This window comes from Aquarana catesbeiana, linkage group LG03 (genome assembly GCF_042186555.1).
Source record: "Aquarana catesbeiana isolate 2022-GZ linkage group LG03, ASM4218655v1, whole genome shotgun sequence".
Classification (NCBI taxonomy): domain Eukaryota; kingdom Metazoa; phylum Chordata; class Amphibia; order Anura; family Ranidae; genus Aquarana; species Aquarana catesbeiana.
Genome location: NC_133326.1, coordinates 585520017 through 585540781, shown reverse-complemented (window position 1 = coordinate 585540781; position 20765 = coordinate 585520017). Strand labels below are relative to the sequence as shown.

The window sequence follows — 20765 nt, the reverse complement described above, 5'->3', positions numbered from 1 at the left end:
CTGTTGGTTCAAACCTTACCTATCTCATCACACCTTCAGAGTCACTTACAATGCCACTTCCTCTTCTACAACTCCTCTTACCGTTGGAGTCCCCCAAGGTTCTGTCCTTGGAACTCTACTATTCTCGATCTGCACATCCTCCCTGGGTCAGCTGATAGCCTCCCATGGCTTTCACTACCATTTATATGCTGATGACACCCAAATATATATCTCTGCCCCTCAGCTCACCCCATCAATCTCCTCACGCATCACTGATCTACTAACAGACATATCAGCCTGGATTTCAAACCACTTCCTCAAACTGAATCTATCTAAAACTGGGCTCTTAATATTTCCTCCCCCATGTGCCCCCTCCCCTGACTTCTCTGTCAAGATCAATGGCACATCTATCAGTCCATCCCCACATGCCAGGGTGCTAGGGGTAACCTTAGACTCTGAACTGTCCTTTCAGGCCCACATACAATCCCTGTCCAAATCATGCCACATTAACCTCCACAACATTTCCAGGATACGCCCCTTTTTAACTAATGACACCACCAAACTTATAATTCACTCCTTGGTCATCTCTCGCCTCGACTACTGCAACTCCCTCCTCATTGGATTACCTTTACATACACTATCCCCCTTCACTCCATAATGAATGCCGCTGCAAGACTCATCCACCTTACCAACCATTCAGTGTCCTCCACCCCTCTCTGCCAATCCCTCCACTGGCTTCCACTCACCCAACGAATAAAATTCAAAGTACTAACAATAATTCACAAAGCCATCCATAACTCTGCCCCCAGCTACATCACTAACCTAGTCCCAAAATACCAACCAAGCCGTTCTCTTCGGTCATCCCAAGACCTAGTGCTCTCTAGCTCCCTTGTCACCTCCTCCCATGCTCACCTCCAGGATTTCTCCAGAGCTTCTCCCATCCTTTGGAACTCCCTACCCCAATCTGTCCGACTGTCCCCTAATCTATCCATCTTTAGACGATCCCTGAAAACCCTTCTCTTCAAAGAAGCCTATCCTGCTTCTAACTAACACTGTTTAACTTCCTCCATCATTTCATCCCCCCACAGGTATTACCTTTTGTATCAATTGACCCTTCCTTTTTAGATTGTAAGCTCTAACTAGCAGGGCACTCTGATTCCTCTACCAAATTGTAATGTATCTGTAATGTCTGCCCTCATGTTGTAAAGCGCTGTGCAAACTGTGGCACTATATAAAACCTGTATAATAACAATAATAATAATAATAATACTGTACTTACATGGGTCTAAGCTGAACCAATGTCAACAATTGCCATACCCAAACTTCCGCTTTAAAAGCACCAAGCATGTTATTTTATCTGTGTAAACCTAGATAAATTAGTAAATTCTTCAGCTGTGCAAAACAGAGGGCTATAGAAGAATTTTGGTCTTTCAAGGGGGGGGCACCAAAAACAGAACAGAAAGTCATATATTCAGTCCACTATCAGGTAATTTCCGCTATCCTATTGAGTTCACATTGACCCCCTGAAGTTCCTTGCCCTACTTAGCAAAACCCAAATATGATCTGCATACATAGCATTCTTTTAATGTGAAGGGAGAGTAGGTCGTTAAACTTAAATGAGGAGCCCCGGATGTAAGGTTCCTACCTTTCTAACCAAGAGATATTCACCTTGTTAAGCCGCATCAGTTATACGGTATTTGAACCTATAATAGAATGCAAGCAAATCACAAAACCCAGTAATTAACATTCAACGTGAAACACCCATTTGCTGATGGCTATAACAGAGAAAGTAAACTGCAAATGCATATACACTATATTACCAAAAGTATTGGGACGCCTGCCTTTACATGCACATGAACTTTAATAGCATCCCAGTCTTAGGCCTTGGGTTCAATATTGAGTTGACCCACTCTTTGCAGCTACAACAGCTTCAACTCTTCTGGGAAGGTTATCCACAAGTTTTAGGAGTGTGTTTATGGAAATGTTTGACCATTTTTCCACAAGCGCATTTGTGAATTCAGGCACCGATGTGAACAAGAAGGCCTGGCTCGCAGTCTCTGCTCTAATTCATCCCAAAGGTGTTCTGTCAGGTTGAAAGACAAAACCAGAGAACATTCCCAGCTCTTATCGCTTGGGGAAACAGTCCTTTGAATTTCTCCGGCCGGAAGGAATCCAAAGTATGTCTCATGGAGTCAACAGATAGATATTGTCAATTTGAAAGAGATATTAATCCAACCGAGCTACTAAATTGAATGGGGCAATAAATACTTTCCCTGGGATCACAGTAATTTAAATGGTTGTAATCCAGGTCTGTATCTGAATTCCCCCAGACACGGCTTCAATACACACAGCCCAGACAATCAATATGGGCAAATGAGTAATTATAAAACTACCCTACACACTGCACATGATAATGTTAACACATAAACTTTAAAATACAATCCCTACAATTTTGAGAGAAAAAGATTAATTAATATTCGTCTGGTGTGTATCTTACCAACAGTTTAAAAGGGGAAGATATCCAACAAATTATAAGTACTTTGAGTAGTTCCAGTCACAAGGTCCAGCAAGATGGGGAGTGGTCAATTATCAGCAGGCTTCTTGATCATCTAGGGGGTGTATCTGACGTGTGGGTCTGTGATCCCCTCTCTATGGCCCTCACATACTTTATACCACCTGGGACAATAAGCTCATAAAATTACCATAAGCTCTGCCCAGAAGGTTTGGCTTATTCTCCATTGGTTGGAGAACTTTAATGATTTACCTGGTGAGCTCAGGTAATATCATCTTCAGCCACTAGGGGTGTCTGGGGGCAGAAAAATGTGTTCTAAACTATTTGTTAAAAGAAAAATATGTTCTCTTTCATAATGGGCATCTACCTATATATTGGGGCTGATAAATATATATCGATATTATTCAGGGACTCCGGCAACTGGTACAATATACAATACACTTAAATACACTCAGTATAATTCTAATTAATCAATATCACACAAAATGATTGTCTATATGGATAAATGTATAACTCCTGCATATCCTAAGAAGACCTATTTATCTTGGGACAACACATGCTATATGGCTTTTTTTATGTAGATGTGGTCACGATTTCTATGTCTTTATAACAAGGGTGGGTATCTTAACACAATTCTTGATTTGTTCTATACCAAAATATCATATTTCCACTTTATGACAGATTACTCATGGGGTTAGTGGATACTAAAATCATAGTTCTATCCATGACCTGGAATCTAATATAGAGTTTTGAATTACTTATAATCACATATATTTAAAATATCACATGTATACAGGATTTAAATGTTTTCCTAAAGCACTTGAAATGAACCTTGAACAGGCTCAACAGAGATATAGATAAGGGTTTAGCTGCACAAACAATTCCTGGAATTTAGACAATGGGTTGTTAGATAGCAGCATAGGTGGAGGGATTTTCAATAAACAATTGTTCTATCCCTATAATAACAATGTCATAATTCCTCTGAGGCATTTTTAGACACATATTCATTATCGACTGTTCAGAGACTTGTGACTGTTGTCTTTCTGATGTATCATTAACCTCGCATCTCAGTCATTGTCTGAGGGAAAGCTGAGTCAACACTGGGTTCTTACTAGGGAGCGATCTCACCCTTTGAAACAATGGGGTTATTTACCGTAGCTTTTCCTTTAATCAAAGGCTCTGTTATTTGGATCTTAAAACACAAATTTGACCATTGTCAGCTGGTTTCGTGTAAGGTGGCACCATTGTTCAGGTTACTATGTTTCAACATAAGATTTGTCTCTTGACTTCAGCTCTCCACTGGATAGGATAAGTTGATCAGCCTTCTCTGTGGGGGGGTGGGGGGGGGGTGCTCTCTTGGAGTGACGACTCCCTAGCTGAATGCCACATAAAAAAATGTAATATTTTGATGTTTCTCAGCCATGACAACAATACAATACAATCTACAATAAAAATTGTAGACCCTTCATTTCTTTGTAAGTGGGCAAAATCTGCAGGGGATCAAATCATGTATGTACACCCATGATGGAATGGTCTGGGTAAGGGTCTGTGCATAACAAGCCACAAATGTACTGAAAATGGCATTCTCCTAAATAAACACACATAATGAAAATAAAAAAGCATAGGCAGATGTATAGGCATATGTACATGGCTGCACATATCTAAATGTTTATTTTTTACATAATTTTGTATGTCATTTTTTTTATCCTTATTTTACAAGCACTGTACATATTTTTGCTCCTTTGTAAATTTTCCTCACATTAACAGGAGAACAGCAATTTTCCACTTAATGGAAAATTTTAGTTTTTACAGTTAAAACATAACAAATGCAAATAGCAAACTGTACATATTTCAACATTAAACCACCAATATTTTAAATTAAATACAAAAAATACACACAGAAAATATAAGTGATGAGAAAGAGTATAAAAAAAACAAAATGTCACATTTCTTTATCTTCACAGGAAATAGTGCATCTGGAAGTCTCAAAAGCCTTCATTCCTATGTTAGGGAGTCTGCCTGTCAAAAATAAAATGTACTAAGAGGAATTCCTTTTAAGCTGCAACAGCATCTCACTTTCAGGTAAGCTGTCTCTGGAAATAGATGATAGCTGAGAAGCTATATACTGTCCAGAAAGCACAATGTCATATGCCATTTTGGAGATTATTCAACTAAAGTGTTTCTATAGATGCTATCCAATTGTTGGCATCATCAATGGGCATGATTTTGCCTAACCGAAAGCTTTTTAAAATGCTGGCTGCTGCTATACTCATCCACTGCAGGCAGCTTTAAAACTGTAAGCACTAACAAGCTGGCAGACATTAGGGCTGTACACATGCCACAGCAAAAATAAAATAGCATGTCACATTTTGCAGAAATTACCACCGCTGAATATTACCCATGCATGTCTACTGGGCTGCGCCACAACCACATGCAACGCACATGATTGTGACCCAGTGGTGCCAGATTGATAGGGTTAAATCAGACATTGAGAAGGAGACATATTATCTCTTACCACCTGTCAGCGTGTAGGCAGGTACAGATAGTGAATCTGCCACTAGGTGGCTCTGTATCAGAATTGTATCTGGTTATAGCAGACAGTGTCTTCAGGTGCTAGGCACCTTTTAGTTACAACCACCCTGTAGTGATTTCATGGGTGAGTCCCATGGGAGGGCCCAGTTGAAAGCCAGGACAAGTGGAGCCCTAGTGTACTTAGGGCATGAGAGCTAAACACCCCACACCAGCATGGATGTAACCAGCACATGTAGGCCCTGGCTAGGGCAGGAGGCCAGGGAGAAGTAGACCTTTACTCAGAAAAGCTGGCTGTAGACTTCCTAACTCTGGAGGTGGGGGCTAGAGTGAATTGCAAAAGGCCTTTTAGGCTAGGCGTTCCCTGAGTGATATTGCTTCCCTGGAGGGTCCCAGGAGAGCTGTACTACATGTGACTACAGAGAGCACAGTCTTGCAAGTACTAATGACCGCGGGTAAAAGGAGAGATTGTAAGGGGGAGATGGCTGCTAAAAGTGCTGCATATGCTTTCACATGCACTACTGCAAACCGTCCACTAAATGTGATTGACTATGTATTTTTAAGCGACTACAGAATGTATGTCGATGTGATGTGACTGTTATGCCATTCCCTGAATATCATCAGTACAGTGCAGCAATTCTACTCATATGTGTGGACATTCCTTCCTTGGGATATATAGGGCAACGGCCTGGAATGTCATGTGGAGGCTTCTGGCATGGATTGGGGCACAAGACATTAACACATGTTAATGGGCTTTAAGTTTCCACAATGGAGAAAACTATTTAAGAGAGCTGTTTGTGTGTATTTTTGTGTCACATTGTTTCACTGATCCATATACATAACTTTATCTAATTACTGAACTGTTACTTGTATGAATTCACTTTTCTTTATGATAGGCTAATTTTAATAGAACTTAATATTCCCTAATGATGTCATGTTCACTCCCTATGTCACATATGTTCCTCCCATTGCCCTAACCTATTGAAAAGGCTGAACGCACCAACCAGGGAGCGGTTATGTGTAGAAATAAAACACCACAATGAAGGCTCGATTCACATAGATGTGATGCGGGAACCCTGCGAATCCACTGCGGGTTCCAGCATCGCACCTGACTTGCAGGCAGTTCACACTGAGAGTGTCAATACAAAGTTAATGACACCCCGAGATTGGTTCACATATTGCAGTGCGAACTGTCAATTTGGACAGGAATCTGATCGCATGGGTGTGAACACCCATGCGATCTGATTCTGGTGCAGACTGAAAAAAGAGTCCTGCATGACTTTGGTCTGAATCGATGCAAATTCAGCCATACAATCTGTATGACTGAGTCTGCATCGCGCAGACAGCGCATGTGATTTGCACAGCAGTGCGGTGCGAATCACATGCAATGTCTGACATTGCACCAATGTGAACCGAGCCACAATTGTTCAAAGTGGCTTGAAAGTCATGTCAGCAAACTTTCAAAGAAGCAAATAATGTTCTATATATTAATTTTGATCTACATATTCCCTAATATATTTACATTAAACAGGTATAAAATATACAACTATACAAGTATATAATAGGAATAAATTTCAGCGTTGGAGTCCCCTTATCGCTGTAACTAGTTCACAGACTTGGTTTGTGTCAAAATGACTGCAAATAAATAAATCTAAATCTATTCTACAAGGCTCTGTCTGTGTACAGCAGAAACTACATTTGTACAATATTCTGGTTTTCCAGATTTACAAGATGCAGCGTTGGGTGCCGCAAATGGACTGAATACAAAAGAGATGAAGGGAACGTAAACATATAGATATAGGATATAGAAATGGTAGAAAATGTGTTGTGTGCAAAGAAAGTTAGTAATATCTATTCTATAAGGCTCTGTCTTTTTACAACAAAATTTACATTTATACAATATTCTGGTTTCCCAGATTTAAACAAAGGAGATGAGACACATAAATATTAAAGTAAAACTTGGGTTATAAAAACAGTAGAAATATCGTCGTCTACGGATCCCACCAATTTTACTACTCAGTCACAGATTTGGCTAAGTTTCTTGGACAATCCACCTATGGATAGAGGAAATGAGAGAAGGTATTGGTCACTCAAACAAGGATGATATAGAACACCAAGAACCCTTTGTTAAATGCCCAGCTAGAAAGCTGACGTACGGGTGCCAACAACTTACATCAAATCCTCTGAGAACAGCAAGATGGAAGGCAAGGAGCTGCAGGGGGATCACACTCAGTATTCCTTGAAGACAGTCCACTGTGTGAGGAACCTTAATTGTAGGTTTGAATGTGTTAATTGTTTCTGAGTCCTCCTTGTCACAGATCACAACTGGACGCCCCTATTACAATTTAGAAGATACATATGGTAACCAGAGTTGATGAAACTAGAGCATTTCTATGAAACCTTATTTAGCTTTGCTTTCGTCTTTGACCTACATGTCTAGTTACCACTTGCTGCAGAGCATTCTGGCACTTGATATAGGCATGATCCCTCATTATAATCATGATGACCGGCATTAGGTTGTCTACCAAGGCCAGTGGACCATGCTTCAGCTCCCCAGCCATGATCGCTTCCGAATGCATATAGGTGATTTCCTTAATTTTCTACAAAGAAAAAAAAAAGGTTACTGCTACTAATAGTTAAACAATTGTTCAAAACTGGTCTCTGTTTAATAAGGCCCCAAAATGTAACCCCAATGCAATTTTCACTAAAAAAAAAAAAATTAAATAATTAAACCATGAATAAAAACAGATTTTAGTGGTAAAGAACACTGTTTATGAAGTCCTCGTTACTCTAACAGACATATGTGGAAGAATAGTAATCTATGCCCTCATGTGCGGCAAGTTCTCCTCCTTATAATCTCCCAGCAGGCCAGGTCTGATTCTGGACATCATGTAAAAGGAATTTCCCCTACTTGCCCTTGGAAGGTTCTGATGTTGAGGGGATGAGTGGGTACAGATAACAATTGTCAGGTCCTGGACTGCACCTTATCTGCACCCACATTTCTAAGAAAAAAGCTAGAATGTTCATTAATTATTTAGGGATGTCAGCAGCTCCCTTTTAAAAAAATCTAGTTTTTCCATTAGGTTAGAGGTCTTGAGTATGTGACATTTGTTCTGAGCCGGACACCACAGTCATCATTTAGAAAAGTACAGCTTCAGATGCTGCACCAATAATTCAGCAGGCAAGAAACTCATGACAACAATAAGCCTGGGAGGCTTCAACCTACCAAGGCACCTTCCAGGCAGGTTGCATAGTGATATCCACGACCCATGATTAACACAGATTTCTGTTGGTACAGTTCAGCTGCCAACTTCTGAATCTCATCATCAAGACTAAGTACCTCCTTAATGTGATCTGAGATAGAAAAGAAAAGGCAAAAATGTCAAAGACAAAGCAAGCATTGCCATATTGCATATTGTATATTCATAATGTTAGATGTTAAATTAAAATTAGCAGCCTCTATAACATAAATGTTACCTGAAAAAAAACAACAATAAATGCCCTGCATGTGAGGCATGTGTGCTAAGCCTCTGTGTGCTTGCTCTCTTTGTGCACTCCTAGTTCATCACAACTGGCATATAGCATCCTCGACCTTTTCTGTGAGACCAGCAAATGGTAGTTATGACAAATGATGTGTAGTTTTGTGACACAATCAGGGAGCAGTACACAGCCTGATCTTATCTACTGCCTAGAATGGACTCTATACAAAATAAATGAAGCAGTACACATACATCAACATGGCGAGGCTAAACTAAACATATAAAGGTAAGAGTGACATTCAGGTGCATTATTTAATGATTCATACCTGGCAGCATTTTCAGACCATGTATAATTTGCTTGCGTCGCTCTTGCTTGGAGAAATGGTCATCACAAACCATGAGTGCAAACATGACCAGTGTTACAAACTGGCTAGTGTATGCCTGTTAAAAGAGAAATGATCCTGTAAATCTTTACAAAGAAGAAACAAAACTCACACTCCAACAGGGCTGTAGATAATTTTTTTTTTCCTGGGGGAGGGGGGTTCATCCTTGAGTACCCAGTTACCTACAGAGTGAAGGGTTCAGGGTGTGTAATATACAGAATTCAGGGTGTGCTACGTACAGAGTGCAAAGTTCAGGGCGCGTTACGTACAGAGTGAAGGGTTCAGGGTGTGCTACGTACAGAGTGCAGAGTTTAGGGCATGCTACGTGCAGAGTTCAGGGTGCACTATGCACAGAGTGCAGGGTTCAGGAGTGTGCTACATACGGAGTGAAGGGTTCAGGGTGTGCTAAGTACAGAGTCCAGAGTTCAGGGTGTGCTATGTACAGAGTCCAGGGTTCAGGGTGTGCTATGTACAGAGTCCAGGGTTTAGGGTGTGCTATTTACATAATCCAGGGTTTAGGGTGTGCTATTTACATAGTCCAGGGTTTAGGGTGTGCTATCTACATAGTCCAGGGTTCAGGGTGTGATATATACATAGTCCAGGGTTTAGAGTGTTCTATGTACATAATCCAGGGTTTAGGGTGTGCTATTTACATAGCCCAGGGTTCAAGGTGTGCTATGTGCAGAGTCCAGGGTTCAGGGTGTGCTATGTACATAGTCCAGGGTTCAGGGTGTGCTATGTACATAGTCCAGGGTTCAGGGTGTGCTAGGTACATAGTCCAGGGTTCAGGGTGTGCTATGTACATGGTTCAGGGTGTACTATGTACAGACTCCAGGGTTCAGGGTGTGCTATGTACAGAGTCCAGGGTTTAGTGTGTGCTATGTACAGAGTCCAGGGTTTAGGGTGTGCTATGCACAGAGTGCAGGGTTTAGGATGTGCTATGTACATAGTCCAGGGTTCTTTGTGTGCTATGTACAGAGTCCAGGGTTCAAGGTGTGCTATGTACAGAGTCCAGGGTGTGCTGTGTACAGAGTGCAGGGTTCAGGGTGTGGTATGTACAGAGTGCAGGGTTCAGGGTGTGGTATGTACATAGTCCAGGGTTCAGTGTGTGCTATGTACAGAGTCCAGGGTTTAGGGTGTGCTATGTACAGAGTCCAGGGTTTAGGGTGTGCTATGCACAGAGTGCAAGGTTTAGGATGTGCTATGTACATAGTCCAGGGTTCTTGGTGTGCTATGCACAGAATGCAGGGTTTAGGATGTGCTATGTATATAGTCCAGGGTTCAGGGTGTGCTTTGTACAGAGTCCAGGGTTCAGGGTGTGCTATGTACAGAGTCCAGGGTGTGCTGTGTACAGAGTGCAGGGTTCAGGGTGTGCTGTGTACAGAGTGCAGGGTACAGGGTTCAGTGTGTGCTATGTACAGAGTCCAGGGTTTAGGGTATGCTATGCACAGAGTGCAGGGTTTAGGTTGTGCTATGTACAGAGTTCAGGGTTACGGGTGTGCTATTACAGGGTGCAGGGTTCAGGGTGTGCTATGTACAGAGTCCAGGGTTCAGGGTGTGCTATGTACAGAGTCCATGGTTCAGGGTGTACTACATTTCAGCTGAAAAAAAAGCCCTAATAGTATACAATGCAATACTGTCTGCAGCCATGAATGATACAGCCACAGCACCTGTGATCATTATTATCATGCTGATGATCACAGGTGCTGTGGCTGTATCATTCGTGGCTGCAGACAGTATTGCATTGTATACTATTAGTATTCCTGTCACAAGTAGTAACAGAATAGCAAACAGTAGCCTGAGTGTCACTTTAGTAGTGGAAAGGGTGTTAGCAGACAGTGTGTGGGCTTCTAGAGTGGAATGTCATAATGTGAGAGGCTGCAGGACGTGTTCAGTGCAGATGTATGGGAGGTGGAGAGCAGAAAAGAACGGGAGAAAGTGAACAGGGGAGGAGAGGGGGATGAGGATCGGTGTGAGAGTTATTTACTGCATGGTCTTACCGTAGGGTTGCCACCTCATCTTTTTAAAACCGAACACATATGAATTACACAGGTTCTGAGGCTAATTTAATGCAGATAAGGCACTAAGTGAGATTAACTGCTACCTTAATCAGTCACAGAACCTGTGTAATTAATATGTGTTCGGGTTTAAAGGGATGAGGTGGCAACGCTATCTTACCGGCCAGATGTACAGCCATGTAGTAGACGGAGGGAGGGGAAATGGAGCTGGGGGTGAGAGATGCCGATGCAAATGAAAGTAAACTTGTGAAAGTGAAAGGAACTTTTCTCCTCTCTCACCTCTGATCACTGCAAGAAGTTCACTAATTCCATGCAATTCTGCAACTTCTGTTCAGCCTTCTCCCCACATCAGAGTTGGTTCTTCCCACACACACTAAGACAAGAAGCCCGCGGGATGAATTTGGAGGGAAGGACAATGCACTTTGTGTACCCATTGGCTGAGGAGGCTGCAGCCCCTCCCCCTGCTGCCTCCTTAGCCAATAGGTAGCTGAAGCTCATCATAAGTGCCTTCCTCCCTCCCTCCTGACATTATACAGGACTGTCCATGTACCAACCCGTTATTTTACAATGCGGGCATACCGGGAACAAACATATTTTTAACTGGTCTTCCCAGTGGCAGTGCTGCTCCCGAACCTGATAGGTTACACTAGCCTAGCTCCTGTGACATTAACTGATGCTCTGGGGGGGTTGGACCCCCCTACCCCCCCCCCTTTATCTACGTCCCTGCACTCCAACTAGTATTGCCAAATCGGTCAGAGTGAAGGGACATTGTCATGGGTTATATCTTCTATTCTATCTCAGACATTTGGGTTTCATCCAGTGCATATGGGAATAGCCAGATATCAAATACATGAAACAAATGACTCATTCTCTGGCAATCACCTTCGATACCAACTGGGCTCATAAAGCTATCTTATTCAAATCATTGGTCCACCCCATGGTTAACTAGAATTGCCAAATCAGTCAGAATGTGGGTTGTCTCTTTATTCTATCACAGACATTTGGGTTTAATCCGGTGAATAAGGGAACAGCCAGATATCAAACAAATGATACTAATGATGAAACAAATTACTAATTCTCTGGCAATCACCTGCGATACTATCTGAGCTCTAAATGCCATCTTATTCACTTCTTTGATCCACCCTATGGTTACTTTGCTTTGAGTAGGCTAACCACACTGGATAGGAACTGAATGGATTTTTCAAGAAGAACCATGTACCACATACTGTGCCTGTTGGTACATTTAGAGAAGATTGTACAATATTTTTAAATCCATGTCAGCTTTTACACCCTCTGGTTTTGTGTCACACTAGAGCTTACCTTTGTGCTGGCCACACCAATCTCAGGCCCGGCATTAATATGGACACCACAGTCTGTCTCCCTGGAGATGGAGCTGCCAACTGTGTTAGTGATCCCTACTGTCAGGGTTCCCCGTTCTTTGCAGTAACGCAGTGCAAGAAGAGTATCTGCTGTCTCTCCTACAGGAAAACAAACAGAAATGCTATAATTATTACTTGAAATGTGGACAAAAGAAATGGAGTTTTAGCTACAGCAACTAATTGTGTTATTTTTTCTTTTTATCTGTTATACATGGGTCACAAGCCAGATTGTAAGTGTTTGCTTTGGGTACCACCATCTACAATACTTTTCCTTTTTAATACAGGAGGTCCAAAAAGATTTGGATGGTTATTTAGCCATTCATATTGAAGATCGTGCACAGTGAGGTAAGCACATAAATGAGGAAAGGAAAAGCACAAGTGTAACCCACACCAGTCCATGGCTAGCTGTAAATGATGGCAATTGGTTAAAGCTTTATTCTTCTTTTCTTGAATTGCTAATAAAACATCCCAACTGTGTATAAAGAGATTATCAATTTATGCCATGCCTCTCATAGATGGTTCCTGGTGGTCCATCAATCTACGGACACCAGAGTTATCTCAGTAGCAGATATTTATGTATGTGGGGAAGGGGGATATACTACTTTTTTTGCTCAGCTATCACATTTATTTAACTAAAAGCTATGGTAATATACATTTTTTACATAACAATTTTGTAGCAGTAATGTAATACAATATTAGTATTTTGTGATTGTGTTATAAAACCTTTTAGAAAAGGTCTATTTATACCAGATAACAACGATTCTCATTAAATGACCAAGTGATGAGAATATCATACCTGACTGACTGATGAAGAAGCACACATCATCTCTGAATACAGGGGTTTTCCTGTCCAGGAAGTCACTAGCCAATTCCACCATGACTGGAAGCTCTGTGAGCTCTTCTAGGATCTGACGTGTCTGTGGAAAAGAAGATCATTAACATGGAGAACTGTCTCTAAGGGTTAGTTCTTTTTGCCTAGAACCTTAAGAAACAAGTTTAATTCCTATGAACCACCAAAAGAATAAATGCAACCTACCACCACAGAGAAAATGTTAAACAGCAGGAGACTTTGATGAACTAATAAGAGTTTGTGATGTGATTGTAGCATGAGCTATACAGTGGGTTGATCTGTAGGCTCCTTGAAGTGTATCTACAAGCCCAACATTTTTTTGTTTGGCTAAAGTAGAAAAGGGCAATAATCCCTGTCAGGGTCTTAGTGCTTTCTCTGTCCCCACTGATGCTGGAATTTTGCTGAAATCTGAAGATGGTCCAGCAAAATCTGGGAGATATAATTTTGTGCCCAGGGCAACCTCCCCTGTAGCCCTGCCCATGTGACGTCACTACATCTATTTAAAGTGACACATAGAGCAAGGTTTTTTTCTGGTCAGTATTTACAGTGGCAACATATTACAAAGTGTTTTGGAGGACACAGAACCATTTATATCAGTCCCCCAAGAGTACTCACGGTCTAACATTCCTGTCATATACACAGTTTAAGCAGAAGGCTAATAACTTTTCAGTTTGTTTTTGGATTGTGGGAGGCAACAGTAATCCCAAGGAAATTGACATAAACAAGGGAAGGACATACTCCATGCTTATACTGTCTCTGCCATGAATATAGTGTCCCTGGTGGTAAATGAACACAGGACCCAGAGCCACAAGGCAAGAATAATGACCACTTATAGCTATTTATGCCTACTTACTCTTAAACAGCATTGAGGAAAGTATAGAATGTTTAAAATATGAAGGGTAATACACACTTACAGCAACTCCAGCATGGTAACTAGTTGCACAGGCAATGAGGATTAGTCGTCGACATCTTTGAATTTCTTTGATGTGATTTTTCAGGCCGCCCAAATTTACTGTTAAAAATATAAAAATGAAATAAAGGACATAATAATATTTTACTTCTTATAAACAGAAGTCTTGGCAGTGGGCTCTGTACTGTAGCGTAGCCTGCAGTGAGAACATTCTAGCTGTTCTGCCAGAACAGAGACAAGCTGGGCATTCTTGGATCAGGTACCCTATATACCTGTACTAGAGTCTGAAGAGCACAGAGGCAGTGTTGTAAAAGAAGACAGCTCACCATAATGTCAGATACCTTTCCAGGTAGAATGGACTCATCTGGGACAATAATCATATTAATAGGACAACAGCATCAAACATATACTGCAGCATGGCACTGACACTTGACTAAAGCTGGTAATATACGGTTAGATTTTCATTTGAATGTTTGTAAGAAATTCTGAAAAATTGCTCATTAAAGCAATAAATGATGCCAATCAGCTAATTTTGTTCAAAGGCCCTTAAATAATTGGTCCAGACCAGCTACTTGAATGGACTCCAAGATATAGCAAGCAAGTTTATTTTATTGCTTATGATATCATCAAAAGTATAATGCAAAGCAAGGTTTATTTACATGTATAAGTATATTTTTATATGTTTATCAGCCAATAGGGTTGTAGTGAAAATACTATATACTGTATATATATATATATATATATATATATATATATATATATATATATATATATATATATATATATATACATACAGTATCTCACAAAAGTGAGTACACCCCTCACATTTTTGTAAATTTTTTTTTATATATTTTCATGTGACAACACTGAAGAAATGACACTTTGCTACAATGTAAAGTAGTGAGTGTACAGCTTGTATAACAGTGGAAATAATGGTGGCCACACAAAATATTGAAACTTTGGGACTAATTTTGACATTTTCACTTAGGGGTGTACTCACTTTTGTTGCCAGTGGTTTAGACATTAATGGCTGTGTGTTGAATTATTTTGAGAGGACAGCAAATTGACACTGTTATACAAGCTGTACACTCACTACTCTGTAGCAAAGTGTCATTTCTTCAATGTTGGCACATGAAAAGATATGATAAAATATTTACAAAAATGTGAGGGGTGTACTCACATTTGTGAGATACTGTGTGTATATATATATATATATATATATATATATATATATATATATAGTTAAAATCTATTTATAAATTACATTTTGCATACACTATACAGAAACCTTTGTTTGTATTGTTCTTTCATACATTTACATTCCTATGTCATACATTCGTGACGTCGAAAATTCTAATTCCGGATTAAACTTTTCCTGGCACATGCACATTACATCAGGTAATAAGCATTATTTTCCACAACTGAGTACCACATTAAGGCTGGATTCACACTTACAGTATGTGAATTGGATGCATGTTTCCCCGCATCAAATTCACATGACAGGAGACTGTAACCGGCTCTCAATGGAGCTGGTTCACACAGCTCCGGGGCGGCCTGGGTCCGCACTGGAAAAGGGTCCTGTGCGTCTTTGGCTCCGTTTCGGGTCCAAATTCAGACAAAAATTCGGACTTGATTCGCCCCCTGCTGCAGCTAGTGTGAACCCAGCCTAAAAGTTAGAATTTGACTAGTTCATAAAAGAAGCTAAAACATTTTTCCATGCTCTCTATTTTTCTCCATACTACGATCAAAAACAATTGTGGACTTGTCCCATTTAACCGTTGGAGAGTCGAACTAACATTTATAAAATGAAAATTTTCGAACTAAATTACTGTGTACTGTGTTTTTAAGCAGATTTTTCCTGCCAGCCATAAAAGGCATTTAGAGGAGAAAATCAAACACCCAATGTGCATGAGGCTTTTGAGGTTTGGTATAATTGGTAAACAGGCACTTAGTGTAGGTATAACACACAGCTTTTCCAAAAGCAGCAAAAATCTGATGTTCTTACCTGTTAGGTCATCAAAGTTGACTCGCCCTTTCATTGTGTTAACTACGGACTCTGGCTGCTCAAAGATTTCTTTCTCCATGAAAGAGTTCACATTGCCTGTGGATCAAACAAGAGTAAAAAGAGAAAGCGTATAAATATTTAATTCATTCAATCCTCAGAAGTACCACCAATATTGTGATATCCTCTAAACAAGCCTTTTAGCATCACAGCTGTATTTATCCTTCACTGCATACCCGGGTGTTGGGTCCCTCTACCTTCTTGGACCATGTTTAGTCCCTCTTCTTTACCCATATTTCCATTCATTGCTCTGCTCCACTACACTGGTGTCAATAATATACATATCCTCCACTTTTATCCTCTTTTGACAAGCCTCTTTTTCTCCTCCCCTGCTGAATTCTCCAGAAGTGCTGCACCTGAATTCTGATACTACTTACATCATCACAGAAGACTATCCCCGTGATCACACATTTCACATATTTCTTTCCACTTGTCATGCATGACATTTTCAAGACAGATAGAATCCAACCTCACCTAACTGGTCCTCATGTCCTTTTTTTGTGTTCACACCTTTTACCGTATATGTAGAACATGTCTCTATAAATACCACAATACCATAATTACAAGCTCCAAAATCTAATCTAGCAGGTTTTCACCTGGAGTGTCCATCATAAGGCTACATTCAGACTGCCAAATACTGTAACTGTGGCTAGTTTGCTGCAGTTCGAGGTGGCTAAGGGCCCTTTCACACCGAACGCAGTTGGCTGCAGTTGGATTCTTTTTGAACTCCACTCCAACTGCATAGAAAGCCCAAAAGCAAGGTAATCCAATGGGCATAGTACACATCATAGCAGAGTAGTTCAGCGTAGTTAAAAATTGTAGAGCACGCTGCGTATTTCTGCACCGCAAATGCAGGTAACGCCCTACAAACGCACTTCAAATGCACCTTTAACCGCTTGCCATCCGGGGCAATTCTGGCACTCCGCTCCTACTTGTAAAAATAATTTTTTTGCTAGAAAATTACTCAGAACCCCCAAACATTATATATGTCTAGGGGATAAAATGGCAGTCTTGCAACTTTTTATATCACACGGTATTTGAGCAGCAATTTCTCAAACGTGTTTTTTTTTTTTTTTTAAAGAAACAAAAGTTTTGTGAATTAAAAAAAAAACAAAACACTAAAGTTAGCCCAATTTTTTTGTATAATATGAAAGATGATGTTACGCCGAGCAAGTAGATACCTAACATGTCACACTTTAGAATTGCGCTCACTTGTGGAATGGCGCCAAAACTTCGTTACTTAAAAATCTCCATAGGAAACGCTTAAAAATGTTTACAGGTTACCTGTTTAGAGTTACATAGGAGGTCTTGGGATAGAATTGTTGCTCTCAGTCTAACGTTTGTGGCGATACCTCACATGTGTGAATTGAACGACGTTTGCATATGTGGGTGTGACTCATGTATGCGTTCTCTTCTTTGTGTGGGGACAGGGGCACTTTACATTTTTTTTTTTTATTATTATTATTATTTTTTTTATTTTCATTGTTTTATTTTTACACTTTTTCTTTAATTTTTTTTTTTTTAATCACTTTTATTCCTATTACAAGGAATTTAAACATCCCTTGTAATAGGAATAGGGCATGACAGGTCCTCTTTATGGCGAGATCTGGGGTCTATAAGAACTCATATCTCTCATCCAGGCTGGAAAGCCTGAGGTAAAAAAAAACAAAAAAAATGATCTCGGCTTTCCAGCTGAGCACATTTTTATAACTGCCAGGCCAGACGTGACGTCACAACGTCGCGCCCAGGCCTCCAAGAGTCATAGAGACTGCCGGGGACCATCTGGTCACCGGTATTCTCTATAGTAAACTTCCGCCAGTGGCAGATTCCTTCTTCGGTTCGCCGATCGCACTGGCAAGCCAGTAGAAGCACCGGAGGGTGGCGGAAGGTGGGAACGTCCTCTCCCGCTACCTGTAAGAACAATCAAGTGGCTGGACAGCCGCTATGAGTGTTCTTATGGTGCAGGGAATCGCCAGCTGAAAAGATCAATACTGGGTTGATGCCTGTAGATGCATGCATCAACCCAGTATAACCAATGAAAGGGGAGGACATCCATTTACGCCCTCCTGGCGTGAAGTGGTTAAGCCAAGAAATCCATGCCCAAAAATGTATACTAAAATGCACTGCAAACGCAGCACAAAACACATGCAAAATGCATCCAAAGTATATTGAAGCACACACCAAACACGCTTCGAATGCATGCAAACATGTGCAGTTTCTGGTGTGAATGGGCCCTAAATGCTGCCTCTGGATGCAGCAACATTCTGTGCTATGTCTGCATACAAACTGTCTGATGTGTACAGCCAACACTCAGCAGAAACACCGACCTTGGAAGCACACTGGGTGCGTCCAGGGTAAGTCAGAGGTTCTATTTGCATATAACCACTTGAATAAGCAGTTACATTAGAACAGCAGTGGCTCCGGCCATTAATTTTTACAAAGTAAAACTGACAGCCGACACTGACAGCTGCTGCCTTTCACACACCGTGAGTGAATGCAGCATTTAGAACCGCTGGTAAGAATCTACCGATTCTTGTCGGCAGCCACCCCTTGGCCATCCCTCATCTGACTGTAGTTTTAAAGAGTCAATGTGGTCTAACCAAAAGGGTCTGTTCATTTATATGAGCAGCAAGAATGAAAAGCAGCTTAACCAATATTTACAATACAAATATGGGAACTGCTTTACCCAATAAGGAATTTGTAAGAGTTTGCAGCCCATTGTGTGAAATATACCACAGCAAAATCCTCTACAGCCACTCTTGCGCACCCTCAGCTTATCAATAGGATAAAAAACAAGAATCAGCACACTAACAATTCATCGCTCATCAATCTGCTCTCGCCTTCTGTCAGTACATCAACATTATAATCCTGTGAAATATCGGGCTAGATAAAATAAAATGAAAAAAAAAAAAAAGGACAACTGCTAGCACAGGTCAATAGATACAAACCCACTCCATAAAATTCATACTAAGCTTTTGATAAACACATAAAAAATACATACAAATGAACACAAAATAATTAAATTCATTAAAAAAACAGTCCTTTCAAACAAGTTCATGCATGGGGCGTGGCCAGGATGTAAAACATGGAAGACGTGTCTCGCAGAGGCTCCTGACATCCTGCAGCATTGTCCATAGGGAGCTACCTACCGCCATCCTGCCCAGCAAACTGCTGCAATCTGCCTGGGGATATCCTCCTGTGTTGCCCATGCGAAGAAGGAAGTCAGCCGGGAAGAAGCAGAGCGGCGGCGGGCATCGGGGCTCCCCACCAGTCACACGCACGGCAGCCATCTTGCCACCTCATGCACAGCGCCAATCCACTGTAGCGGTGCAGACAGCCCATAGCCCAGGGCCATCTCCAGCTGCAGATGTGTCAGAGGATCCGGCGACAGCGGCTATTCTTATGGCCATAGAGGCAAGTAAAACCTCCCTCATGAAAGAACAGATACTTTGGCCCTGGAGTGCGGTCTCGTGAGGCAGGACCTGGACAAAGTCCGTGGTCGTCTGGGCAATGCTGAGACCCGCATATCTGATGTGGAGGATACTGCTGCTGCCCATAACAGAACCCTCATGGATCTGGAGCGCCAAGTGAAAATCCTGATGGTACAGTCAGAGGATGCAGAAAATAGGCTGCGCAGAAATAATGTGCAAATGTGTGGGTAGTGGGGTTTCCGGAAGGCGCAGAGGGAGATAATCCTGTCACCTTTTCAGAATCTCTCTTCAAGCAAGTATTAAACCTGCAGAGGGTCTCGCCTGTCTATCAAGTTGAAAGGGCGCATAGAGTCCCGACTAGTGCTAGAATCCCTGGCGCTCCTGCCCGCGCATTCCTTGTTCGCTTCCTTAATTTTCGGGACAGAGATCTCATCCTGGCTGAGGCACTGAGACAACAAACCATCCGGTATGACAACGCAGTGCTGCACCTCTTCCCCGATTTCTCGCCGGAAATACAGAAGTGTAGGAGATCCTTTGTGGAGGTGAGAAAGAAGCTGCGGGAAAAGGGCCTCAGCTTTTCCCGCAGGACTGGCTGAAGTCCCTTCCTTGATCCCGGGCATGCTGAATTACCACAAAATGGATGCCGGTGCAGTTTCCTCAGGTTTGGTGAGCTCTACTCCTGATGCATCATCCCTATTGACCACCTCCTTACTCTGGGGACACCTGCACTGTTGCAATATCTCTGATTATTCCAAGTTTTGGGCGATAAAGCTTCTCTGACTCTGTTGGCTGGTTACTGTTTGTTGGTCAGGAAGCAGGGATGTTTTTTCTTCAAGGGTCTGTTTCTGAAATTTTTCTTTTTCCCCTTTTTTTTTGTTTTAAAGTGCAATTTTTGCTTATGCCACTTGGTGGGGCTCAAGTCTCAGTCTTCATTGCCTGTGTTGCTGTCACTGGATCACATGACCTCCTTGATATGCCTCACTCCTTGGTCATCCTGAACTACCCCTGCATTGCAACATGACCAATAACTTACGCATTATCTCCTGGAATGTCAGAGCATTAAACTTAAGGTTTAAAAGAGCCACAGTTCTACAATATATAAAGACCCACAATCCACACGTGGTGCTGTTGCAGGAGTCCCACCTAATGGGAAATAAGATTTTATCTTTGAGAAGGAACTGGATTCAACGTGCCTCCCACTCCACCTTTTCCACGTATGCTAGGGGGGGTCTC

General features: G+C 41.4%; 1 protein-coding gene across 1 annotated transcript; it reads right to left on the bottom strand.

Moving 5' to 3' along the window:
* Nucleotides 1–4123: 4123 nt before the first annotated feature.
* On the bottom strand, nt 4124–16508 carry LOC141132979 (glutamine--fructose-6-phosphate aminotransferase [isomerizing] 1-like). Its single transcript, XM_073622020.1, has 10 exons — nt 16278–16508; nt 16045–16140; nt 14044–14141; nt 13076–13196; nt 12221–12378; nt 8826–8940; nt 8247–8374; nt 7453–7620; nt 7194–7355; nt 4124–7074 (listed from the first exon to the last, which is right to left on the bottom strand). Exons 1-10 carry the CDS (start codon nt 16345–16347, stop codon nt 7033–7035), a joined length of 1158 nt encoding a protein of 385 aa, XP_073478121.1. The 5' UTR covers nt 16348–16508; the 3' UTR covers nt 4124–7032.
* Nucleotides 16509–20765: the final 4257 nt, after the last annotated feature.